This window comes from Kogia breviceps, chromosome 16 (genome assembly GCF_026419965.1).
Source record: "Kogia breviceps isolate mKogBre1 chromosome 16, mKogBre1 haplotype 1, whole genome shotgun sequence".
NCBI classification, from domain to species: Eukaryota; Metazoa; Chordata; class Mammalia; order Artiodactyla; family Physeteridae; genus Kogia; species Kogia breviceps.
Window position 1 is genome coordinate 59,610,444 of NC_081325.1, and position 24,833 is coordinate 59,635,276.

Consider the following 24,833-nt stretch of genomic DNA (forward strand, 5'->3'; position numbering starts at 1 on the left):
AATAGACACTTCTCTGAATAAGGTATGCCGTTGCCCAATAAGCAGGTAAAAAGTTGCTCAACGTCATTAATGACTAATGATCTGGGAAACACATTATATGTATTATACCTTAAATGGTGAGCTGGGTAATATGTTAATTGTATTTCAGTATGCTGTTTAATTTTTTTAGTAGGCAATGGACTCAAATTGATATTTTTAAAGATAATATACAAACGGCCAACAAGCACATTAAAAAATGCTAAGCATCATTCACATTCTTGGAAGTGCAAATCAACACAATGAAAAACTACTTTCACACCAAGTATAACAAAAATCAGAAAGGTTGAAGTAAGGTATGGGAAAAACGTGGATTAATTAGTACTCTCATATGTTGCTGATGGGACTGTAAAATGGTACAGCTGCTAGGGAACACAATTTGACAGTTTCTTAATGAGGTAAATATAAAATTACCATATGACTCCACTATTCCACTCCTACATAAATAGCCATAACAATTGAAGACAGGTATTCAGACAAAAACTTGCACATACATTTTCATAGCAGCATTATTCTATTTACAGTAGTCAAAATTTAGAAACAGCCCACGCGTCTGTTGCCTGATGAATGGACAAAATACGGTATATCTGTACAATGGGATATTATTCATCCACAAATAACAAAACGAAGTAGTGATATATGCAACAGTGTTGGATGATCCTTGAAAACATTATGCTATGTAAAAGAAGCCAGACAAAAGGCTGCATATTATTTCATTTATATGTAATATCCACAATAGGCAAATACATAGAAACAAGAAACAAATTAGTTATAGCCAGGGTTTGGGAGGAGGGGAGAATGGCTATAACAACTTCATTGGTATGAATTTTCATTTGGGATAAAGGAAAATTCTGGAACTAGGTAACAGTGATGGTTGTGAATGTACTAGATGCTACTGAATTGTACACTTTAAAATGTGTAAAATGGTGAATTTAATGATGTGCTTTTTATCATCATAAAAATAATAGATAAACCATTGTTGTGAACATAGTACTATATAAAATTTAATCATCTTTATTTTATGAATTATAAAATAATTCTGTTTTCCAGATAAAATTCACAGCTGAACAAAATAATTTAGTTCATTGTTTCAAATGAATTTTCACCCAGATTTATAACATAGGTAATGTTGGAGGATCTCTAGTGTTTGAATTTTCCCCTTCATTTGTCCAAATATGTTCATGTTCTTGAAAGGAAAGCAATTCTACCTGTTTGACTTTAATTAAATCATTGTTTAGCCTATTTAACATGAAGATTTTAATTTAAATTTGTACCTTTCTCATGTTTGTCAAGGTGGGATAGCACAGTGTTTTAACCATTCTAATAATATTATTGAAATAAAAGCACAGGATGATTTTCTAGGGCCAGGCTGCAAAATATTCTTTGTCTGGTTTTGATTTATATTTAAGGTGAATGTAAGTTGTTGGTATTATTTTCTAATAAGTATGTCAAGTAGACCTCAAAGATTAAATTAAAACAGAAGGGTAATATTCGTGGTTTGTGAGGCAGAACCGCTTAAAGTATTCCCATTAGGATAGTGATCTGTGAAAAAGGGCTTGTGTCCATGTTATGTGAATTATATTAAGTCATGACAACAGACTTCAAGGCATATAAAAAGTTCAGCTTCAAGGCATGTAAAAGTTCAGCTTAAGATAGTGATATCACTAAGATAGCCTACTAGGACGCTTCAGGCCCTCCTTATTGCTCATAGGAACCAAATTAGCACAATATAATGATCAGAATGCCTTGGTGAGAAGTGTAGAGAACAGTTGAGAAGCTACAGCAGTCAGACCAATGTAAAATCAAGAAAGTGTTCCAGCAGTAGGAGTAGAAAAAATTGTGGCATTTTGCACACCCTTCCATGCCCTTCTTCCTACCTGACTTACTGTGGTGAAACTAGGAAGAAACCTGACACATTGGCCATCCTCCTTTGGGACAGAATCAAGAGAGAGGATCATGAGTCAATGTTCTGGCTAGTCTGGAGGCTGCTTGAAGGACTGGAATCTGTCTTGCCGGACTCAGAACACTGACAGGAGTGGTGCCACTTTTTGGGAGCCCCTGAAAACAGACTCTATCACTGTAGCCTATTAGAGCTTCAGTTCTGCAGGCAGATGCTAGGTGGAGCAAGAGATATGAACTTCTGAAAATGAGCATTGATAAATTGTTCAGGTGAGTTGAGATAATTAAAATCACATGCACACACTCAGAGATGATACATTATCATAAAAGGTTTGAGAGTACCTAGGTCTCTATCAGGGTTGATCAGTGATGGTCATGCCCTTTGTTCTAAGACAGCCCATAAATATCAGGAGAGATGGTGGTTTTTTCAAATGCTGAAGTCTCCACAAAGCATCACAAAGAATAAAAATAAACAGGGAAACATAACTCAATCAAGGAAAACAAAATGAAACTCCAGAAACCAACTCTAAAAAAATGCAAATGTAAAAGCTGCCTTACAAAAATTTAAAATAACTATCTTAGAGATGCTCAATGAGCGGAAAGAGAACACAAATAGCCAACCAAACAAAATGAGGCAGATGATGCATGAACAAAGTGAGAATGTCAACAAAGTGGTAGGAGCTATAAAAAAACCAAACAGAAATTCTGGAGCTGAAAGATACAATGAACGGAAAAATTCACTCAGTGGGTTTAACAGTAGACTTGATCATCCTGAAGAAAGAATCAGTTAATTTGAAAAATAGGTCTTTTGAAATCATTAAGTCACAGAAGTAAAAAAGAAAAAAATGAATCGGAGAGAAGAGAACTTGAGACTCATGGGACATTGTTAAGTGGACCAATATATGCTTTACTGGAGTCCCAGCAGGAGAAGAGAGAGAAAAGGGGGCAGAATTTATTTGAAGAAATAATGGCTGAAAACATTTCAAATCTGAGGAAAGAAGTGGTCATACAAATTCAAGAAGCTCAAGGAACTCCAATTATATACATCCAAAGAGACTCACATTGAGACATAATCAGACTTTAAAAGACAAAGACGAAGAGACAGTATTTAAAGCAGCAAGAGAAAGGTGCTGTGTCACATAAAAGGAAGCTTCCATCTGATTCCCAGCAGATTTCTCAGCAAAAATCTTGCAGGGTGAAAGGAATTATATGATGTATTCAAAGTACTGGGAAGAAAAACAAACTATCAACCAAGAATATGGTATCTGGTGAAAATGTCCTTTGAAAATAAGGGAAAAATTAAGACTTTCCAAGATAAACAAAAGCTGAGGGTGTTCATTAATACTAGAACTGTTCTGTAAGAAACATAAAGGAGTCCTTCAAGGCAAAAACAAAGATGATAGAGAGCAATGTGAAACCACATGAAAATACAAAGTTCTCTCATAAAAATAAATTCATGGACAAATATAGTAACCTACATTAATGTAAATTTGTTGCATAAATTCATTTTTAATTCTTGTGTAGAATTTAAATGAGTAAAACATAAAAATATCCTACGTTAATTGGTATATAGTATGTAAAGATGGAATTTGTGACATTAATACCATAAAGTGATAGGTAGAGCTATATAGGAAGCTTTATTTTTTTTAATTTATTTTTTTATTTTTTATTTTTTTGTGGTACGCGGGCCTCTCACTGTTGTGGCCTCTCCCATTGCGGAGCACAGGCTCCGGACGCACAGGCTCAGAGTGGCCATGGCTCACGGGCCCAGCCGCTCTGCGGCACGTGGGATCCTCCCGGAACGGAACACGAACCCGTGTCCCCTGCATCGGCGGGCGGATTCTCAACCACTGCGCCACCAGGGAAGCCTCCTATTTTTAAATAACTACAGGGGTAACCAAAAAGAAAATATCTGTAGAGCTTACACAAAAGGGAATGAGAAGGCAATCAAACCACGTCACTACTGGAAAAACACTAAAAAAACAGGAAGGTGTTGAGAGGAAAGGAAGGACAAAAAGGTAAGGTGCAAGATGTACAAAAAAACAATGAATAAAATGGAAATAGTAAGTTCTTTAATATCAGTAATTAGTTTAAATGTAGATTGATTAAACTTTCCAGTCAAAAGACATTGTTCAGGTGAATGGATCAAAGAAACCAGGAAGTGTATGTTATCTTCAAGAAACTCACCTTAGAACTAATGATAGAGGCTGAAGTGAAAGGATGGAAAAAAAATATTCCATACAAATGGTAACCTAAAGAGAGCAGGGGTGGCTATACTAATATCATACTTTTAAGTATAAAAGCTGTTGTTACAAGAGATAAAGAAGGACATTATGTAAAGGTAAAAGGATCAATTCAACAAGAAGATGTATCAGTTATAAATATTTATGCACCAAACATCAAAGCTCTAAATACATAAAATAAACTTGACAGAATTGAAGGGAAAAATCGACAGCAATAAATAATATTAGGAGACTTTGATACTCCATTTTCAATAATGGATATAAGAACCAGATAGAAGATTAGCAAGGAAATGAAGGACTTAAACAAAAATATAGGGAAAAGTGACAAATACTCTAGACTTATTGGTAAGGTATTTGTGTGTCAAAGGAAAATAAATCTGAAAGAAATTCAACAGCCTTTTATCTCAGTGAAATTTCTAGGGATTCAGTGATGTGGAGATTATCGATATATCTAAGGTTTAGGATATGTGGTTGCATGTGGCCCCACCTACAATGAAGAAAGAGACACAACATTTAGTATATCTATATGGATTTTGGAGGAAATGTATTCCTCATTTGGGAATGCTACTGCAGCCCATTTTAAAATTGAGGTTTAATTGACATTTAACATTATATTAGTGTCAAGTGTATAATGATTCAGTATTTGTATACATTGTGAAATGGTCACAAGTCTAATCAACATCCATCACCATACATAGTTTCAGTTTTTTTTCTTGTGATGAGGTCTTTTAAGATTTACTGTGTTAGCAACTATAGCATTATTAACTGTAGTCACCATGCTGTACATCCCCATGACTTATTTACTTTTTAACTGGAAGTTTGTACCTTTTGACTTCCTTAACACATTTTGTCCACCCTCCAGTCCATTCCTCTGGCAACCAACAATCTGCTCTATCTATGAACTTATTTTTTGTTATTGTTATTTGTTTGTTTAGAGTCCACATATAAGTGATATCATATGGTATTTGTCTTTCTCTGTCTGACTTATTTCACTTAGCATAATGCTCTCAAGTCTCATCCATGTGGTTGCAAATGACAAGATTTCATTCTTTTTTTACGGCTGAGTAGTGTTCCATTAGGTATATATCACATCTTCTTTATCCTTTCATCCATTGATGGACACTTAGGTTGTTTCCATATCTTGACTATTGTAAATAATGCTGCAATACATACAGGGTGCATGTATCTTTTTGAATTACTGTTTTTGTTTTCTTCAGATAAATAAAAGTAGAATTGCTGGATCATGTGGTAGTTATAATTTTAATTTTTTGAGGAACTTTCATACTGTTTGCAGTAGCGGCTGCACCAGTTTACATTCCTACCAACAGTGCACAAGGGTACCCTTTTTTCCACATTCTCACTGACACATTATTTCATTTCCTTTCGATAACAGCCATTCTGACAAGTATGAGGTGACATTTCACTGTGGTTTTAACTTGTATTTCCCTGATGATTAATGATGTTAAGCATCTTTTTATGTACCTGTTGGCCATCCTATGTCTTTTTTGGAAATGTCTATTCAGATCCTCTGCCCATTTTTTAATTGATTGTTTTAACTATTTCCCTTTTGAGGAATATTGCTTAGCCTGCTACTGGGCCTTAGTATAGATTGAATGTTTAACCATGGACTACCAAGTTGCCATGGAACCTGAGTTGCCCATTATGTTCTGGGTGTTATCCGACCCACCAAGCCATACATTTGGTTGTGTACAGCAGCACTCCCTCATCCAGTATATGAGATATATATGAGATTGGGTTTGAGCAGACCCTACAGTCACAAGTAAAGTACATGTAGAATGGTCCCAAATGTCCATGGTCACCATTCTTGCTACACTGCCTTCTCTCTCTAAGCCTGAACCTATAACCTATGGGGAGTTTCCTATGGTCAGGTAACTGAGGAAGAGAAGTCTCAGACCTGGTTTACAGATGATTATGCACAGTATGCAGGCACCATCCAAAAGTGTAATGGTGTAGCATTACAACCCCTTTCTGAGACACCCCTGAAGGACAGTGGTGAAAGGATATCTTCCCAGTGGTCAGGATGTTGAGCAGTGCAGTTGGTTGTTCACTTGTATGTAGAAATGGCCAGATGTGTGATTATATACCTATGTATGGGCTTGGCTAATGGTCCATTGACAGATGAATGGATGAACAAAATGTGGTGTGTGTGTGTGTGTTTATGAGAATGATGAAATATTATGCAATCTTAAGGAAATTCTGTGACCTGCTAAAACATGGATGAACCTTGAGGACATTTTGCTTAGTGAAGTGAGCTAGTCACAGAAGATAAATACTGTGTGATTCCTCTTTAATGAGGTATCTGAAAAAGTCAAAGCAAAGAAATAGAAAGTAGAATGGTGGTCACCATGAGCTGGTAGGAGGGGAAAAAGAGGAGTTGTTGCTTAATGGGTTTAGAGTTTCATTTTCTTCTGGAGATCTTTGCTTCACAATGAAAATAAACTTAACACTATTGAACCATACACTGAAAAATGGTTAAGATGGTAAATTTTATGATTTTTACTACAATTAAAAATAATAAAAATTTTAAAACAAAATTTTTTTTTTTTTTTTTTTTTTTTTTTTTTTTTTTTTTTTTTTTTTTGTGATACGCGGGCCTCTCACTGTTGTGGCCTCTCCCGTTGCGGAGCACAGGCTCCAGACGCGCAGGCTCAGCGGCCATGGCTCACGGGTCCAGCCGCTCTGCGGCATGTGGGATCCTCCCGGACCGGGGCACGAACCCGTGTCCCCTGTATCGGCAGGCGGACTCTCAACCACTGCGCCACCAGGGAAGCCCAAAACAAAATTTTTAAAGTTCAGCTTTAGAAGACTGAGAAGAAGCTAATTCCCATTAAGTTCTCACTGTGAGCCCTCCCCTCTATTACATGACTATAACAGTAAATATTAAATACAAAATAAGAAATAAATGAGAGAAAATGAATTTTTAAAAATGTTAGAAGCATAACCAAGACTGAAGTGGTTTAGCATGACTGATCTTGTTCCAGTTTAGAAAGCAGTAAAAAGTTACCTGAATTTGGCTTATGCAGAGTAAGAGAGTTTAAAGTATCCTACAGGAAGATGTGATCAGATCTATGTTCACTTCTTAAAGTCAGAACCTGGGATATAGTTTTCCCAGCTGAGAAGATTGGCTGCAAATATGTAAGCCTTCTAGCTCCCTGGGATGTTACACATGGCCCTGTCTGTCCAGAAAGCTGACATTCTCCAGTCAGGGCTTCATGTAGGCTAGTCATTATATTGGTGCTCAGTCCCTCAGACAGGGCAAGAGTCTTGGACTGCTAGTAGATGAAGTATTTCTAAATTAAGATTTAAGGAGGCAAAGGGAGATACAGGACAGCTGTTTGACAGAGAAATTTGTACCCAAATTAATGTACAAATAAAATGCAGTTATCTTCAAAATACAAACAGGTTTTTTTTTTTTAAACGAGATTTAACAAGATGGTTTTGCATTTTTATGGGGAAAACCAGAAAATGTCCTTAAACATTATGGATGAGCAAGTCATTCTATATTTCAAGCCTTATTATAAAGATAGGATAATTAAGACTGTGATATTATACAAGAGAAGACACAGTATTATAAGGGAGTGAAAGAAAGCCCAGAAACCATATATACATCTATAGGAATTTGTTATAACACATAAGTGGTCACACTGAAGAGCAGTGGGTAAGTTTTAAACTACTAGATAAATGCTTCTGGAAAAGGGCTGATGCCATTTTGGTGCTACCATTCCAGGTTAAAGCTGTGGAATATATATTCTTTTTGTATAATTCCTTTCCCTGTAGGTTATCGGTTGGTTTAGAAAGGAACTGTGTGCAATTTTGAAATCAGAGGTAAAGCAGAGGGACAGCATGCATTCGTTTTTATGTGGTTGACTGATATGACTTAAATACATAGTAAGAAAATAATAACAATGCTGCTGTAACTATGATCAGAGAGAAAGATGGATGTTTGATCTCCCTAAAAATGATTTGTTCTTTCGTAAGCAAGCATTTCCCTTTTTATAAAATATACTTAGTTTTATATGAGGAAACTCCTTAAAATTATATTTCAATATCTGCTGTTATCATATGCTCTGTTTAGGAGATTCACAAAGGAGGATTTTAGTATATAAGGCAATCTAGCATAAACTTTCTGGAGATATGGGTTTATGAAAACAAAAAATGTTTTATAATAACTTATCTTTAAAGAAATTCCTACAGATTGGCAGTGGGGAGTAAAGAAAATTGAAAGTAGGCTCTGTGATACTGAAAATTAACTTGACACAAATTAAGAGGTACAGTAGAAACTGCATGACTGTGTGTTGCTAATCTGGGCATTATTGGTGTCTGAGTTAATATGAGAAATTGCAGAGGAAGAAGTGATAGAGATAGCAGATGTAGCTGAGACTCTATATCCATAAAGTGAAGCAGTTATTTCTGTTCCAGTAAGTCAAATACTTATACAAAAGGAGATTCAGGTTTGTTTGGTTTTTTTTTAAGACAAACATATATTAAACTAGATACTGAAGAGCTGACCTGAATTGATACTGTTATTCTAGAGCTTCAGAAGATACAGTGAGCACAACTAGGAATGTCCTCTAACAGATTTTAAAAGCTTTATTCTACTTGTAAAAATGAAGCTGGCTGGAAACTAGGCAAGTTTGTTGAGGTAGTGTTTCATACTACTAGGAGATTGGAGGAGATTTATTAAAGCAAAAACACTGGTGGGTCATGCCCTGTTAACTGCACTGTCTGCCAGGAAGACAGAAGACTCTCTCCTAGAGCTGTGGGCTCCAGGATCTCAGTGAAAGATTTTTACCCAAGTGTAGGGCTGAGTCGTAATAAAAAGGAGGATAGAAAATACAGAATCTATTACATGCACATAAAAGTAAAATTGAAATGTGAGAGAAAGAGAGCTGGGAGCCACAGAAGACAGCTTAAGGTTAAGATGTGTACATCAAAGATCAAGAATTAAGGAAAATGGGGCTTCCCTGGTGGCGCAGTGGATGAGAGTCCACCTGCCGATGAAGGGGACACGGGTTCGTGCCCAGGTCCAGGAAGACCCACATGCCGCGGAGCGCGTGGGCCCGTGAGCCATGGCCGCTGAGCCTGCGCATTCGGAGCCTGTGCTCCGCAACGGGAGAGGCTACAACAGTGAGAGGCCCACGTATTGCAAAAATAAAAATAATAGTAATTAAGGAAAATGAAGCCAGGGTCTGAAATCAGATTAGTCAGAGAAGAGAACATGTAAATCTTTTATGGTAAGAAAGGGATCTATAAGAGAATTTGGATGCAATAGCCAAGATTACTGCTACAAGCCTGCCTAGTCTAATAAAAGCTTATTTTTTCACAGCAAAAAGGCAATGAAAATAAAATGGATCCTGACACTTTCTCTTTCTGGAAGACAGAACTAAGTTTTGGAAGCCAGAATTTATGTAGAAGGAAATTAATAGCTATTACATTGTTAACAGCCAAATGTCCAACATGTTTCTTATGAATCTTGGTTGAAATAGAATTTTCTTTATTGTCTTGTTAACTTCAATGATCTGAATTAAATTACTGTCCATAGCCAATTGTTCAAAAGAGTCTGGAGTTTGGTTATCTCTGAAATACTAAATAAGTACTATTCCCACTTGATATTGACTAGTTAATTACAAGTATATTTTAATGAACTGTCCTATTTCCTCTAACACAAGATGCCATTAGCTGAAAGGTATTCCATTATTTTATGAGGCCCTAATTAATAGAAAGCATTACAGATGCAGTTATGGAAAAAATATCTGACCATATTGCATTTTGTTTTATGCTATGAGAAGAATGCATTCAAGTTTCTTTAGACCCAGATGTTTATTATGTACCATTCTTTTGTATACGTAAGGAAGTAAAATATAAATGAAATAAATGGACTAAGGTATGTCCAAATTTTCTTTTCACTCAGAGCCATCGGTATTCATCTTTCTCCATAAAATTTCATATTCTGGAACATCAAGAGAATTGGGTTGCCATATTTAAGATAGCACACCACTGTTGTCTCTGGGATTTTCTCCAGAGTTGCTAACACCTATCTTAAAAGTGTCATTCTTATTATGTACACACAGTGAGGACAAATTCCACCTGCTGCCTATAAGATGAACCTGTTCTCCAATATATTTGACTGGTAAATTGGGGAATAATGAACTAGAAGTTCCTGGCTCAGTAACTTTCTCTTTCTCTGAGTTATCTGATTGCAGGCAGCACAGATATCTCTCCACTTCTCATTTGAAAGTTTATAGGGTAGAAGTGGGAATGCCACAGTAGAGTTAGTGTTTTATTAAGCCCACTTACCCACAGATTTGTGTCATCTTTGTAAATTGATCTTCATATGCCTGTTTATTTCCTAATAGGTTTAAAATCTGATCAGAGAGAATATTTTCCTTTACTATAGATGAGAGTAAATAATATGTATGTACTACTTGAAGTGTTTTACAAGGCCATTGCCATCAGAGTATGTGGCTGCAGTTTTAAAAAGGAGGGGAATGGGCTACAGAGAGCGAAGAGATTATTAGATGGAAGATAAAAAACTCTGAATCAGATGGTTTTTAAAATCTCTAGTAACAATAATGTTATTTGAATGAAAATCATTCCAGGAGGCAAAACTTATAATTCATAGTCTCGTATCCAGTTCTTTGAGCATAATATCTTTAATTGCCATTTAATGTTAGACATTTGGGAATAAAATGTAAAGTGACATAGACTTGGGAACAGTCCCCTTTCTAGTAGAAAACAAACACAATTAAGCAATAGACATAAAATGTGGTGAATTCTATCATAATAGTAATAGGTTGTTATGAGACAATATACTACTATAGCAGTATTGCTCTGTCTCCAAATGCATGTGTGTAAGAATGTCACTATTTTCTATAATTAAAGTTTTCCTACAAGCCCTCAATGCTTCCAGGCCCTTAGGAAATGTTGTCTCATTAATTCTACGGGTATTCTGCTCTGGATTTATACTCTGGTAGAGTCATTCCCCCAAAGAACATGTCTTGAGTATCTGTAATGAGCACTATTACAGTTCTTGAATGTTCTGAAGCCCAAAGATATTGCAGGGCATAAGCCACCTCCAGTGTTGATCTCACTTGGGCAGTGGCAGAGAACAGCATCTCAGTGCTGAGGGCTAGGGATCCAACACTACTTTCGTGCTTCTCCCTTCCTAGTGTCATTTTTTACATAATTATTGGCAGGGCTTACTCTCCTCCTTCTATACTTACTCATATAGACCTTTTTACTGAAAACCCATCCTTCCTCAATGATTTTAAGATTTTGAAGACAAAAGCTTGGAAGTCCTGCTGACTTGTACTACTTATTTTTCCCCTGGCAGACAATTCCTCTGAGGCAGAAAGGCATGAGACCTGCTATTCCAAGAATTATGGAGACAGAGAAAAAAGAAAATGTGGTTAGACAGGAAGAAAAGAAGCTTCCCAGATTATATCTAAAAATATTCTCTAGCGACACCAGTCAAGAGATGGTCAGGAAAGATTATATTTAACCTGATAACTGAAGTAGAAAGGCCAAGATTGTTTGAAACAGAGGAAGAATGCTTGTTTGAGAATCCACGGGGTAGAGAAGACATTTTATGCTTGCTGCTGAGAGGTTTTCAATATATCTGTAGCTTAGAATATGGGAGGAGGTGAGAGGACTGGAGAAAAAATAAGACAAGCAAGATAAACAGGCTCTAGAACTTTTATACAACCATATTAAGCAATTTTATTTTAAGGGCAGAGGGAAGTTTTGAAAATGTTTAAAGCAAAGACAAGGTTGATTTGCATTTTAGAAGTCTCACTCTGGTTTCAAACCAGAGGGAAAATCCTCACACCTCTCACTACTAAATGCTTCTTTTTTCCCTGACCTTTTATTGGACTAGTAATCATTTCACCTGCTATTTATTTTATAAGATATATTGTAATTCTGCCATCAAAATTAAATATCTTTGCATGATATTTGAGGGATAATTAAACCAATTTTTTCTAACCTCATTAATTCCTAGTTCATACTTGTTCCAGAGTTTCCATATCAAAGTCGATGCCTGATAAACTAATCACAGTTTATTCCATACTGGAGAAAAAATATTCTATCCATTATTAATTCATCATGAGAATTTCAAGCCTGAAAACAAATATTTTTAATAAAATTAATTATAGAATCCTCGAGTTTCATAAAAACAACTTTATAAATGTGTCCTTTTGTCTTATTTAAAGATTGCCATAATACTTCTAAAGAGGGAAATTTAAAAATCTCCTTTTTTTCCCCCATTTTAATTGTAATAGCCCTCACTGTCAACAAACATATTTATGCTTTTGCTGTCAAACTTAATTCAAATCTACCTGCTTTTGTTCTACCCCTTTGAGTATAATTTATCAGTAACCACTCAGCAACTACTCCTTAGCTTTAATATGTAAATGAAGGCTGATTATATAACATTCCCTTTGAAAGAGCATTTTTGGCATCTGTATATTTCTTCTTGATCTTACTTTTTTAGGGCTGAAGAGAATGTTCCAGATTTTTTGAGAACCTACAAAGCCTAAAGGCCTTATGCTATTAGCTGCCTCCCCTGAAACCCTTAACTCTGCAGTATCATGTGTCCTCACTCAGCACTTCACTACTTTCCACTCTCCTGGAACATCCCAGATCTTCCTAGGAAATGCCCCCACACACTCCTGGCTCAGGGCCTTGAGACGGGCAGTTCCTCTGGCTGTAGGCAGTGCTTGCCTTCAGATGTCCACACAGCTTGGTCCCTGACTTTCCTTGTCTTTGTTCAAAAGTCCCTTTCTCAGTGAGGCTTTTTCTAACCACTCTAAATAAAATTACAAAAACAATCTCTAGCGCACTACTGTAATCCTTATACCCTTTTCATACTTTTCTAAGTATTTATCACTTTTAAATTTACTATATCAAATCCTTTTTAATTTTTATTTTTACTCTCCCCCTTTAAAATGTAGAGCTTTACGAAATTAAAAATAAAATTACTGCTCTGTTTACTGCTGTATCTTCGGGGCTTAGAGAATTGCTTGGAAATTGTGTGGTTAAGAAATATTTGTTGGATGAATGGATTAAATACTAAATGCTTCAAGAATCCTATTTCTCTGTACTTAATATGTATCAAGGCAAATTTTCATGTTCATCTTGAATATATATACGAATGCAAAATTTTATTTGTAATCACATATAAATAATTTATGTACAATTATATATCATATATGTGATTTACTCTAGTAATTGAAGAGTAAGAGATTATATATGTGGTCCAGAGAAGTGCCGAATTAATGCTATCAAGGTTTTATCTTACAAATGCATGGAAAAAATTGAAAAGCCTTTATCAGTCATAATTTAGTCCTCAGAGCACACACACATGTGCATTTGTGTTTTATCTTGAGTATCAACCATCTATTAATGCCAAACTATTAAAGGATCAAATAATTCTTAAAGTAGTGAGAGGTAAGACAAGTATTTGTATTTGTATTATTAAACCCTGCACATGCACGCACCATACACACACACAAAACAAATACTTAGCAGCATCCCACAAATTTTAATATGTTGTATTTTCATTTTTCTTCAGTTTAAATATGTCTTGAAATGTCCCTTGAAATTGCTCTTTGTACTAAGGGTAGTTTGGAAGTATGTTGGTAATTTTTGGATAGTTAGATACATTTCCAGATATGTATGTATTATTAATTTCTTGCTTAATTCTGTTATGTGTCAAAACACACTTTGCTTGATTTACTTTAAATTTCAGTTTTTTTTTTTAATGGCCTAGAATCTGATGTTTCTTAGTGAATGTTCTGTATTTTATGTTCACTCTAAAAGAAAGTATATTATGCTGCTTGGGGAAGAAATATTTTGTAACAGCCTATTGGGACTACTTACTGGGTGATGGTATTCAGTTTTTCTCTATTGTTTCTGATTTTCTGCCTATTCTGTTGATTACTGAAAGGATGATGTTAACATTTCCACATGTGATTGTGGATTTGACTGTTTCTCCTCTCATTTCTAACAGCTTTTTACTTCATGAATTTTGATACTCAGTTTTCAGATGCATACATATTTAGGATTTACATGTTCTCTTAAAGATGTAATTTCCTTTATCATTATGTAATATTCCTCTTTATCCCTGATAATATCGCTTGTGATGAATTCCAATTTTTGATATGAATATCGCTATTACAGTTTTATTAATTTGTGTTTGCATGGTATATCTTTTCCATCTTTTATCTTTAATTTCAAATTTAAAGTAAGTTTTTTTTAGATGGGTTTTCTTTAATCACATCTGGTCATCTCAGTGTTTTATATGAAGTGTTGGACTCATTTACTTTTTTACACTTTGTTTTATTGTGTTAAGAACAGTTAACATAAGGTCAAACCTCTTAACACCATTTTAAGTGCACAGGACATTATTGTTGACTCTGGGTACAGTGTTGCACAGCAGATCTCTAGAGCTTATTTCTCTTGATTAACTGAAACTTTAGGCCTGGTGACTTGTTACTCATCATTTCCTCCTCTCCTCAGCCCCTGGCACCTACCGTTCCACTGTTTGATTCTATGAATTGGACTTTTTTAGATAACTCATGTAGTTGGAATAAGGGTCTCAAAGAAATATTTGTACTCCCATGTTCATTGCAGCATTATTCAGAAAAACCAAGATTTGCAAGCAACTTAAATGCCCATCAGTAGATAAAAGGATAAGGAAAATGTGACATATATACACAATGCAATACCACTCAGCTTTAATGAAGAAAGAGATTCTGCAATATGTGACAACATGGATGGACCTTGAGAACAGTATGCTAAGTGAAATAAGCCAGTCACAGAAAGGAATGAGCATTTATAATATGCATCTTCATATAATCAGAATCTACCCTTAATTAATATTTTACTGTTTCATATTTAGTGAAAAAAAATCTACTGTAGTATCTTACTAATCCTTTTTCCCATCCCTTTGATGTTTTTCTCATGGCCCTTACTTTTACCTATCCTGTAAACATACAAACAGTTATATTTAATAATATTTAAAAGGAAGACAGGTAATTTTCTGTCCATCATTTATTCCATTCCAGAGGTCTTCATTTTTTGTAGATTCACATATCAGTCTGACATCACATTATTTTTGCTTGAAGAACATTTTTAACAGTTTTGTGGAGAAAGTCTGTTAACAGTGAATTCTCTGAGTTTTTTTTTCTCTGAGGAAGGCTTATTGCCGTTTCATCTTGAAAAGATACTTTCTCTGAGTAGATATTTCTAGGTAGGAACATTGAATTGTTTTATTTAAGCAGTTAGAAATGTCCCTTTATTATCTCTGGCTTGCATAATTTTTGACATTTTTCTCTTTCTTACTCTGTTAGTATTTGTTTTTCTCTTCCTACCTTTAAGTTTTTCTCATTGTCTTTGTATTTCAACATTTGAAAAGGATATGCTTAAGATATTTGTTGGTCTGTTCCTACTTTGTTTCTCCGAGCTTCTTGGATGTGTGCTATATTGTCTGTCATTAATCTTGGAAAATTCTCTGTGGTTTAAAAAATAAATATTTCTTCTCATTTAGTCTTTTTTCTCTTTCTAGGATCCCAGTTACACTTAAGTTAGAACATATAATACCATTCTACAGCTCTTGAATTTTCTTGATTATAGCTGTTTTATTTCTCTTTGTGTTTCAATTTGTATAATTTCTATTTACCCCTCTTTAATTCACTGATTCTTTCCTTGGCTGCATCAAATTTTTGATTAGCTTATCACAGACATTCTTCATCTCAGTTGCTGTGGTTTTATTTCTACCATTTCTCTTTTATTCTTTCTTACAGTTTCCATCCCGCTGCTGAAATCACCCATTTGATCTCACATGTTCATCTTTTTAATTTGAGTCTTTTTCTTAACTGCAAATTGCTTATTAAAACACAAAGCAATGAACAATAAAGAACATTCTGATGATTTTTTACTTTCTGATGGGAGTAGGGTGAGGTATGGAAGGAATAGGGACAGATGGAGGTAGCACATAAGACAGCTCTGTCCACCCCTACTGCTTTTCTGAGACAGCTAGGTTCAAAGGCTCTCAAGTGCATCTTACTGTGCCACTGTAAGTTGTGCACTGTAGCTACAAAGAGGTGGTTTGGCCTCTGCAGGGAAAGGATGGGAACTTAGAGTAGGAGCTATTAAGGCTACCAAGAACTTGACAGTATACTTCAATACTTGGTACAAAATAGAGTAGCCAGACCTGATCTGAAGGGATGGGGTTGGTTTCCTGACAAGCCAGGTTAGGCTAATAATGATTGAAGAGGCTGCCCTGGGCTCAGAGTGGGCAGCTGGTGCTAGGTTGGGAGAACTTGGTGGAAGGAAAATCCAAGGAGGGAGCTAATCCAGGGTCATATTTCTTTTCATTCCATGAATCATGACATACCAGGGAAGAGAAGGGTCAAGAATGTCTCACTCCTGGCTTTGCCATAACATCTCTCCCTGCCAGTTCTCCCCTCCCACATGGCATACTTATTAACATAATTTATTATAGTGATTTAAAATTCCTTGTCAGACAATTCTGACATCTGTGTCATGTCTGAGTCTGGCTCAGATTATTGCTTTGTCTATTCTTAGTGCATTTATTCTTGCCTTTACATATATATTATATTGCATTTTAATGCTGACATCATATGTAGGAAAGAAGAGACTGAAGTAAGTAACATGTATGCTTGGAAGTGGGCACACCTCTCCACTAGGCCTTTAATGCAAAGGTGTGAGTCAGTATAGTTGAGTTGTGCTGCTTTTGTAGTGTTGTTGCTTTAGTTATCATCATTGTACTTACAGGCTTCAAATTCCTATAGAAGTACTTTGTATTTGGGGCGAGGAGTGAGGTTGATTTTCTAGAGCAGTGTCTCTCCATTGCTGAGTTTTAGGTCTTCCCCTTGTGGCGTGCCTCAGAATCTCTGCATGCTCTTTTTCTTCTCTCTTTCCTCTCCTGACAGTATTCTGCTTGTTACTTGAAGCTTCTGTACTTAATGGTGTGGGTGTGGTCTTAGAGGTACATTCTCTGATGTTCTAATTAAGTCTCAGTATTAACCTGGAATCATGTCCCTGGGTCTGAGATTATAGCTGCTTTAGTCCTGCTACCCCTTGTCTGACTGTAGTTGTGGGCCCAATGCATAATCCAGCTACTTTCTAAGAAATAATTTTTGTTTGTTTTTTAATCCTGATATATTCCATCAGTTGTAATGACTTCACCAATGCCCTAGGGACTGCAGTTCTTAGTTACCTTTCATTCCCTGAGAGTAAAGGTTTTGTTCAGTAGTGAATAGGAAAGAGGATCTGAGTGGAGTTTCTTGCCTTTCCTGCACAGCCGCTTTCTCCTGGCCCAGGTCTGGATCCATCACATGAATGGCTCTTGGGATTTTTTCCAGTCTTTTCTATGAGCATGCTCAGCTTTCATCAATTTACAACTATTCTAACTAAACTCTTAGCTTTGCATCTTCCCCAAATGACTGAGTCCCTACCTTTCTCCTTTCAATGCATACATGGCCTCTCAAAGATCTCGTACTAGTTGGTCGTTCTGTGACCTTTTTACCTCAGTGGGTTCAAAAATGTTGTAATTTTGAAGTTAGCCTATCTAACTACTACTACTACTGCTACTACTACTACTATTCTTTTTTTGTGAGATTTAGAGAGATGCTCTTTCCGGGACTCTACAGTCTGGGATTGGAAACTGCAATAGATAGAAATTTAAAGATAGAAATTTAGAGGCATAAATATCCTTAGAGTGACTTTCAGAGTAAAATGAAAGTTTAAGCTCATGCTTTCATATCATTCTTATTTCCCAATCATATTAAATCAATAGAACAGTAATTAATAAGCATGATTTTGTAGTTAAAGGAGCATCTCAATGCATGAGAAATTTTAATCAACTTCTAGAATTTGAAAAATGGATGGTAGCCTATTTATTCATGAAGCAAACCAGAGAGAGTCACAGCTTATATACATATGGAGGAGGATGCAGAGAAGAACAAAGCTGAGCTGCTTTTGGAACCAAAGGGACCCTGGACTTGGAGGCAGCAGGTATATCAGAGGGAAGGAGTGAGAGGTGCAAGCAGCAATCAGAAGTTCTAACTGAAGACTTTAATGTCATTTACATAACGGTGTATTATGCATTCACACTTCCCACCCCTGCCTTTATTTAGAGATTGCAGGGCAGCTAGGAATTTGCCTACCACAAGGAAAAAAACCAGTAGGGTTCTTTTCTGATGGTGTTATATAATCTCTCCAGGGGAAGAATGAGCAGTTAGGGTGGGTGAAGCTGATTTAAGAATAGGATTCCTTATTCTGACATTTGTGTAAAACCCCTAATACATGCGTTAGTTCCTCTCATGCTCACTGTAAAGGAAAGTCTTCCTGTAACCAAGCTTTTCTTGTTATTACAAGAAAAAATGAATGTTAAGGGACTCTTTGTTTACTACTTAGTAGGTGCCAGTACTTATCTCAAGTAAGAGCCATGGAAAGACAAAACATTTATCAGCTATTTGAAAAATCTAGAAATTAAAGGCAAAATACCAGTATTATAAAAGCAAAAATATTTAATTAAAATAAAAAGTAGATATGTGATGAGTAACAAGACAAATAGTTTTTTTAATTAGAAAACTTCAAATATTATAAAGAATTCATAATAATCTTATATTCATAGTGAAAATAATTATATGAAGGTGGAATAATGTAAGAAGAGATAGCTTTGGAAATATTAAAACATGATTTCCCAGATTAAAATATAAATGATAGATATGTTGGAAAACAGATTTGTTAAAATATTTTAAGATATTTAAAAATAATAACTTAAAATATGTGTAAAAAGTAAGAGACAGAGACTCAATCCAGGAGTTTCAGAATGAAAATAGGGCTTCCCTGGTGGCACAGTGGTTGAGAGTCTGCCTGATGATGCAGGGGACATGGCTTCGTGCCCCAGTCCGGGAAGATCCCACGTGCCGTGGAGCGGCTGGGCCCGTGAGCCATGGCCGCTGAGCCTGTGCGTCCGGGGCCTGTGCTCTGCAACTGGAGAGGCCACAGCCGTGAGAGGCCTGCATACTGCAAAAAAAGGATACAAAATGAAAATAAATGAAGACATACATAAACAGTATTTTAATATTTTTAAGTTGCTTGCCTCCTACAACGTGTCTCCCGTTAAAATGTATATATCTTTTCATTAAAGGTGCTGACACATTACACAAACACACAGATGCATGCATATATGTATAAATATACACATATATTATACATGCAAACACACATACATTATGTGTAAAATCATTAAAGTAACCACCAGCGTTGCAGAGAATAAACCAGTGTACTCAATGGCCTCTGGAGAGTTGTATGTATGCAGAAGTATGGGCATAACTCTTTATCTTATTATTAATATCTTGTACTAATTTTTATCATTTTAATATCTTACTTTGACCAACATATTAAAAATAAAACAATGTTTATTTACATTCTGACTCCAGCACCATATCTTTACCACTCAGTAACATCTTGTGAATCACAATATGATAAACAGTGTTTGACTATCACCTTGAACAGATTTTACAATCTTCTGATTACACTTGGTTACAGTAAGTATCTCAGTTGGTATCATCTAGGATCTGGTTCAAAATTTCAATCTCAGATTTTTACTTTTCAGTGGCCAGGCTTCAGTTAAGGGGATTTAAAATGAGGAGAGAGAGGTGTTATTTTAATGACTGCTTCTCCTGACTCACCTTGGAGTAGAAGGAGATTGGTTCTGTTTTATAGGCTCTACGTGGCCTGACATGTTGGGTCAAGGAGGGTAAAGAGGAAACACGGCAGTACTTCCAGACATCTCTTAATATGGAAAAAGAAAAACTCACCAGAGATGGGTAGGAAAAAGCTGGGTACTTCCTGCTAGGTCCAAGACACACACACATGCACATACACATATTTCTTCTAAACCTGTCATTTCCCCTCTGGAAGTATTTCTTATAGTCTCCGGCAGACAGTATGGGTTGGTACAACCCTTAATTATCCCTAAAGGAAATGTCTGGGTTGTAGATGTTTATGATTCACTTTATAGGGTGAAGGTATTAAAGTGTCTGCATCTCCCCTTGGAATCCCAGTAACCAACAGGACAGCCCCACTGAACATACTGCTCGTGTGACCTGCCCATTTTCGGACTGTCTCCCTCCTTCCAGGACATGTCTCAGTCATTAACTGTTGTACAGTTGTTAAAAAGTTATTTCATTTCTTAGTGTCTCTTTTTTCTCATCTCTGATAGAATAATATGAATATATTTTGTTTTACAAGAACTAAATGAGATCAAAGACAGTGTGTAGCACAAAGTCCGGCACAGAGTACTTAATTAATATTACTGTTAGTATAACCCCAGCCTCCACATGTTTGGGTAGAGGTGAGATCTTTCCTCACAGTACCAAAATATTAGTTTTCTGAAAAATCACTTCATTAAAAAAAAAAAAAATCAAGAAAATTTAGTTGAAATTCTACTTATCTAGCAATGTGACCTAAAGAAAGTCATTTACCAATTACATTTCAGTCATCTCATCCAAAACTGAGAAGTGGGAGATAGGCTATAATATCTAACATATTTTCTAATTTATAAGTTGTTTTATTGTATTTCAGTATATTTTTTCTTTTTCTGTAACACTTCTTCCTTTACATTAAGGAATGCTGTTAATTTCTTCTCTAAATGAGTCTAGTAGTAGGAGACTTCCACTAGCAAGCTGCCTTGAGTTAGTAGTTCACTTCATAACCTGACAGGTTGTTTCCAAAGAACTGATAGTCATTTAACCCAGAAAGGTAAGGTCAAGGTAGGAGACCTGAGAGCCAAAAAGGAAAATCACCTTAACTGGAAGTTTCAATAAAAGTATATGCCTCACAGGGAATAGATTAATTGAACCTAACCTTCCTTCCTTTCTCTCAGTCTCTATTAACAGTGAGTATTCCAAGAGTGAGAATGGTAAAATGTTCTCTAATTCTACATGTTAGAGAGGAAAGTGTGTTTGGAGAAAGAGATGATTTTTTTACTCCCTTATCAGAATGGTGTTAAACCCACTTGACTCCAGGATACCACAAGCTTTTTATTTTCCATGAACATTATCTTAACATAGTATAAGAATAAAATGCCCACATTGATTACAGGACTTCATTGCTTTATAAATTTTGAACTAAGTATGTAAAATCACTTTCTTCATCTAACCAGCAAGACACTGTCCTATCTAGACTCTCCTGTCCAAATTGGATAGGAGCCTTTGAAATGTCTTTGTGGGACCAAAGGAATGTTTAGTAAACATTTGAATACAGAGGTGTGGAGTCTAGACTACAGAAAACAGGTCTAGACTGCAGATGTGTGTTTGGTGGTTAGCATATGGACTCGATGCGACTAGCTAAAATAAACACTTGTAGAAAGAGATGAGGATGAGGGCCTAGATTGGAGCCTTATGGACATGATACTTGAAGATTTTTAGTAAATAAAAGGAAGAATTCCAGAAGAATATGGTGTCATGGAAATGATGAAACAGTGTTTTGGTAACAAAAACGTGGTTCTCTGATGATGAGTTTTGACTTTGATGCAGTGAAGAAAGATGTAAAAGTCTTCATTGAATTTCTGCCTTGGTGATGATGCCAGAGCTGGAATAGTTTTACTTAAGTGAGTGAAAACCTGATTCAACTTATTAATTTATAAGTTATTTCAAACAGTATTAATTTAGGAGCACCTATGCAGTGAACTATATTCAAGATTATTGAGGTGAAGTTGAAAAAATTTTAAAAAGAGAGAGACAGGAATTCCTGCCATATTTAACATGCAGTCTAGTGGTAAAAGACAGTTAATAAGTTAAATGAATAAGTAAAAATAGTGTCAGATGAATAGAAGTGCTATGAAAAAAAAATAAGGCAAAAAAAAGAAAGAATACAAGGTTTTGTGGGGACATTGTCATTGTATTTCTTTTGATTTTTAATTTTTCTTACATAAGCCTTCCATAGCCTTTATGGTGGAGGCAACTCTGAACCCCCTTCAACACTCAGGGCACTTGTCCACTTCAAAGAACTTGGGCCAGTTGATAGAGCCCTACCTGACACAGGAACACAGTGGGTTATCTCGTAGAGTTTGCGGTGGCAGAGTCATAATGCCTCCAGCCGCAGCTGCTGCTACCAGCCCTTGGATGTCGGTGAGATTCACAGTGGGCAGTGTGAGGACCGGTCCTTGCTGCCCTCCTAGCCGTCTGGCCATGCTGAAGGGGATGAGGACAGGCTGTCCGAGGGCCAGCGCGCCTCCCGACATCACACCGGCGACACCAGAGGCCAACTGCTGTGCCTTCAGAAGTGGCTGCAAGGATTGGCTGCAGAAGTCTTAATAAGTCTGATGCTAGTGAAAGGCAATGCAAGAATTGCCGCATATAATCACATATGCCACACATAGTCACATATAAAGCGTGACTCTCTATTCCTTAGAAAACACACGTTTGTAATGTCTGGCTTTGATGCAGAAACTTGGGAGTCTTCCACTTCTGATGGAGCATTCCACAGACATTGTACAGCATCACTATCATACCTGGATACCTAGGGTACCATCAGATATCCTTTTATATGTCACTAGTTGTACAGCAGCTTGAACCTCAACCCCCTTATTTACCATCCTACTCCCTCAGGCTAAAATTTCCGTCTCCCCTGCATCGGCAGGCAGACTCCCAAACACTGCGCCACAAGGGAAGCCTCTTTGTCTGGCTTTGGTGTCAGGGTGATGGTGGCCTCGTAGAATGAGTTTGGGACTGTTCCTCCCTCTCCTATATTTTGGAAGAGTTTGAGAAGGACAGATGTTAGCTCTGATGTAAATGTTTGATAGAATTCACCTGTGAAGCCATCTGGTCCTGGGCTTTTGTTTGTTGGAAGATTTTTAATTACAGTCTCAATTTCAGTGCTTGTGATTGGACTGTTTATATTATGTTTCTTCCTGGTTCAGTCTCGGAAGGTTGTGCTTTTCTAAGAATTTGTCTATTTCTTCCAGGTTGTCCATTTTATTTGCATAGAATTGCTTGTAGTAATCTCTTATGATCCTTTGTATTTCTGCAGTGTCAGTTGTTACTTCTCCTTTTTCATTTCTAATTCTATTGATTTGAGTCTTCTCCATTTTTTCTTGATGAGTCTGGCTAATGGTTTATTAATTTTATCTTCTCAGAGAACCCACTTTTAGTTTTTATTGATCTTTGCTATTTTTTCCTTCATTTCCTTTTGATCTGATCTTTATGATCTTTCCTTCTGCTAACTTTGTGGATTTTTTTGTTCTTCTTTCTCTAATTGCTCTACGTGTAGGGTTAGGTTTTTTATTTGAGATGTTTCTTGTTTCTTGAGGTAGGATTGTATTGCTATAAACTTCCCTCTTAGAGCTGCTTTTGCTGCATTGCATAGGATTTTGGTAGTTGTATTTTCATTGTCATTTGTTTCTAGGTAATTTTTGAGTTCCTTTTTGATTTCTTCAGTGATCTCTTGGTTATTTAGTAATTTATTGTTTCTCCTCCATGTATTTTTATTTTGTACAGATTTTTTTCCTGTAATTGGTATCTAGTCTCTTAGCATTGTGGTTGGATAAGATGCTTGATAACGATTTCAGTTTTCTTAAATTTACCAAGGCTTGATTTGTGACCCAAGATATGATCTATCCAGGAGAATGTTCCATGATCACTTGAGAAGAAAGTGTATTCTTTTGTTTTTGCATGGAATGTCTTATAAATATCGATTAAGTCCATCTTGTTTACTGTATCATTTAAAGCTTGTGTTTCCTTATTTATTTTCATTTTGGATGATCTGTCCATTGGTGAAAGTGGGGGTGTTAAAGTCCCCTAGTATTATTGTGTTAACTGTCGATTTCCCTTTTTATGGCTGTTAGCATTTGCCTTATGTATTGAGGTGCTTGTGTTTCCTGCGTAGAGAAGTTCACAAACTAAGACTTACTAGTGCATAATATTTTAAATGAGTGTAACCAGAGCAATTATGAGTTTAATAAGTGACTACACACTTGCACCAGTACAGGATAGCTGTCTCCTTCAGTTCTGTGTTAAAATCAAAGTTGTAATTTTATTTCTTTAATAATTATTCCATATGGTATTTCTTATTTCTAGTGTCTCCTTTACTCCTCTACACTTATTACACACTAAATTTATATACATTGTGTAAATGTATATATATATATATATTTAATTATATATATATATATTTTCTAATTTCTTGATGCTTTTATTATTTTTTTTAAATTTTTTGCGGTATGCGGGCCTCTCACTGCTGTGGCCTCTCCCACTGCAGAGCACAGGCTCCGGACGTGCAGGCCCAGCGGCCATGGCCCACGGGCCCAGCTGCTCCACGGCACATGGGATCCTCCCGGACCGGGACACGAACCTGCGTCCCCTGCATCGGCAGGCGGACCCCCAACCACTGCGCCACCAGGGAAGCCCCTCTTGATGCTTTCAAATCACGACATTGGAAATTAAAGTCAAATTTATAATTTGAAAATCTAGCTTACTTTTTCAGTGATGAACTATTATTATTTCAGGACTCTCCAGTGTAATATATATTTTCTTTACCTTTAAAAAAATTAGAGTGAAGTAATAGTGAACTTATTGTCCATTTTCTCTAGAGAGTAAT

At 36.2% G+C, this 24,833-nt stretch overlaps 1 protein-coding gene across 1 annotated transcript in view; it reads right to left on the minus strand.

The window, feature by feature from the left end:
• Positions 1-22,479, minus strand: part of LOC131743239 (pantothenate kinase 3-like) — a 54,956-nt gene extending 32,477 nt beyond the window's left edge. Inside the window, 1 exon segment of the mRNA XM_059041762.2 lies at positions 22,271-22,479. Coding sequence (XP_058897745.2) covers positions 22,271-22,479 — 209 coding nt within the window.
• Positions 22,480-24,833: the final 2,354 nt, after the last annotated feature.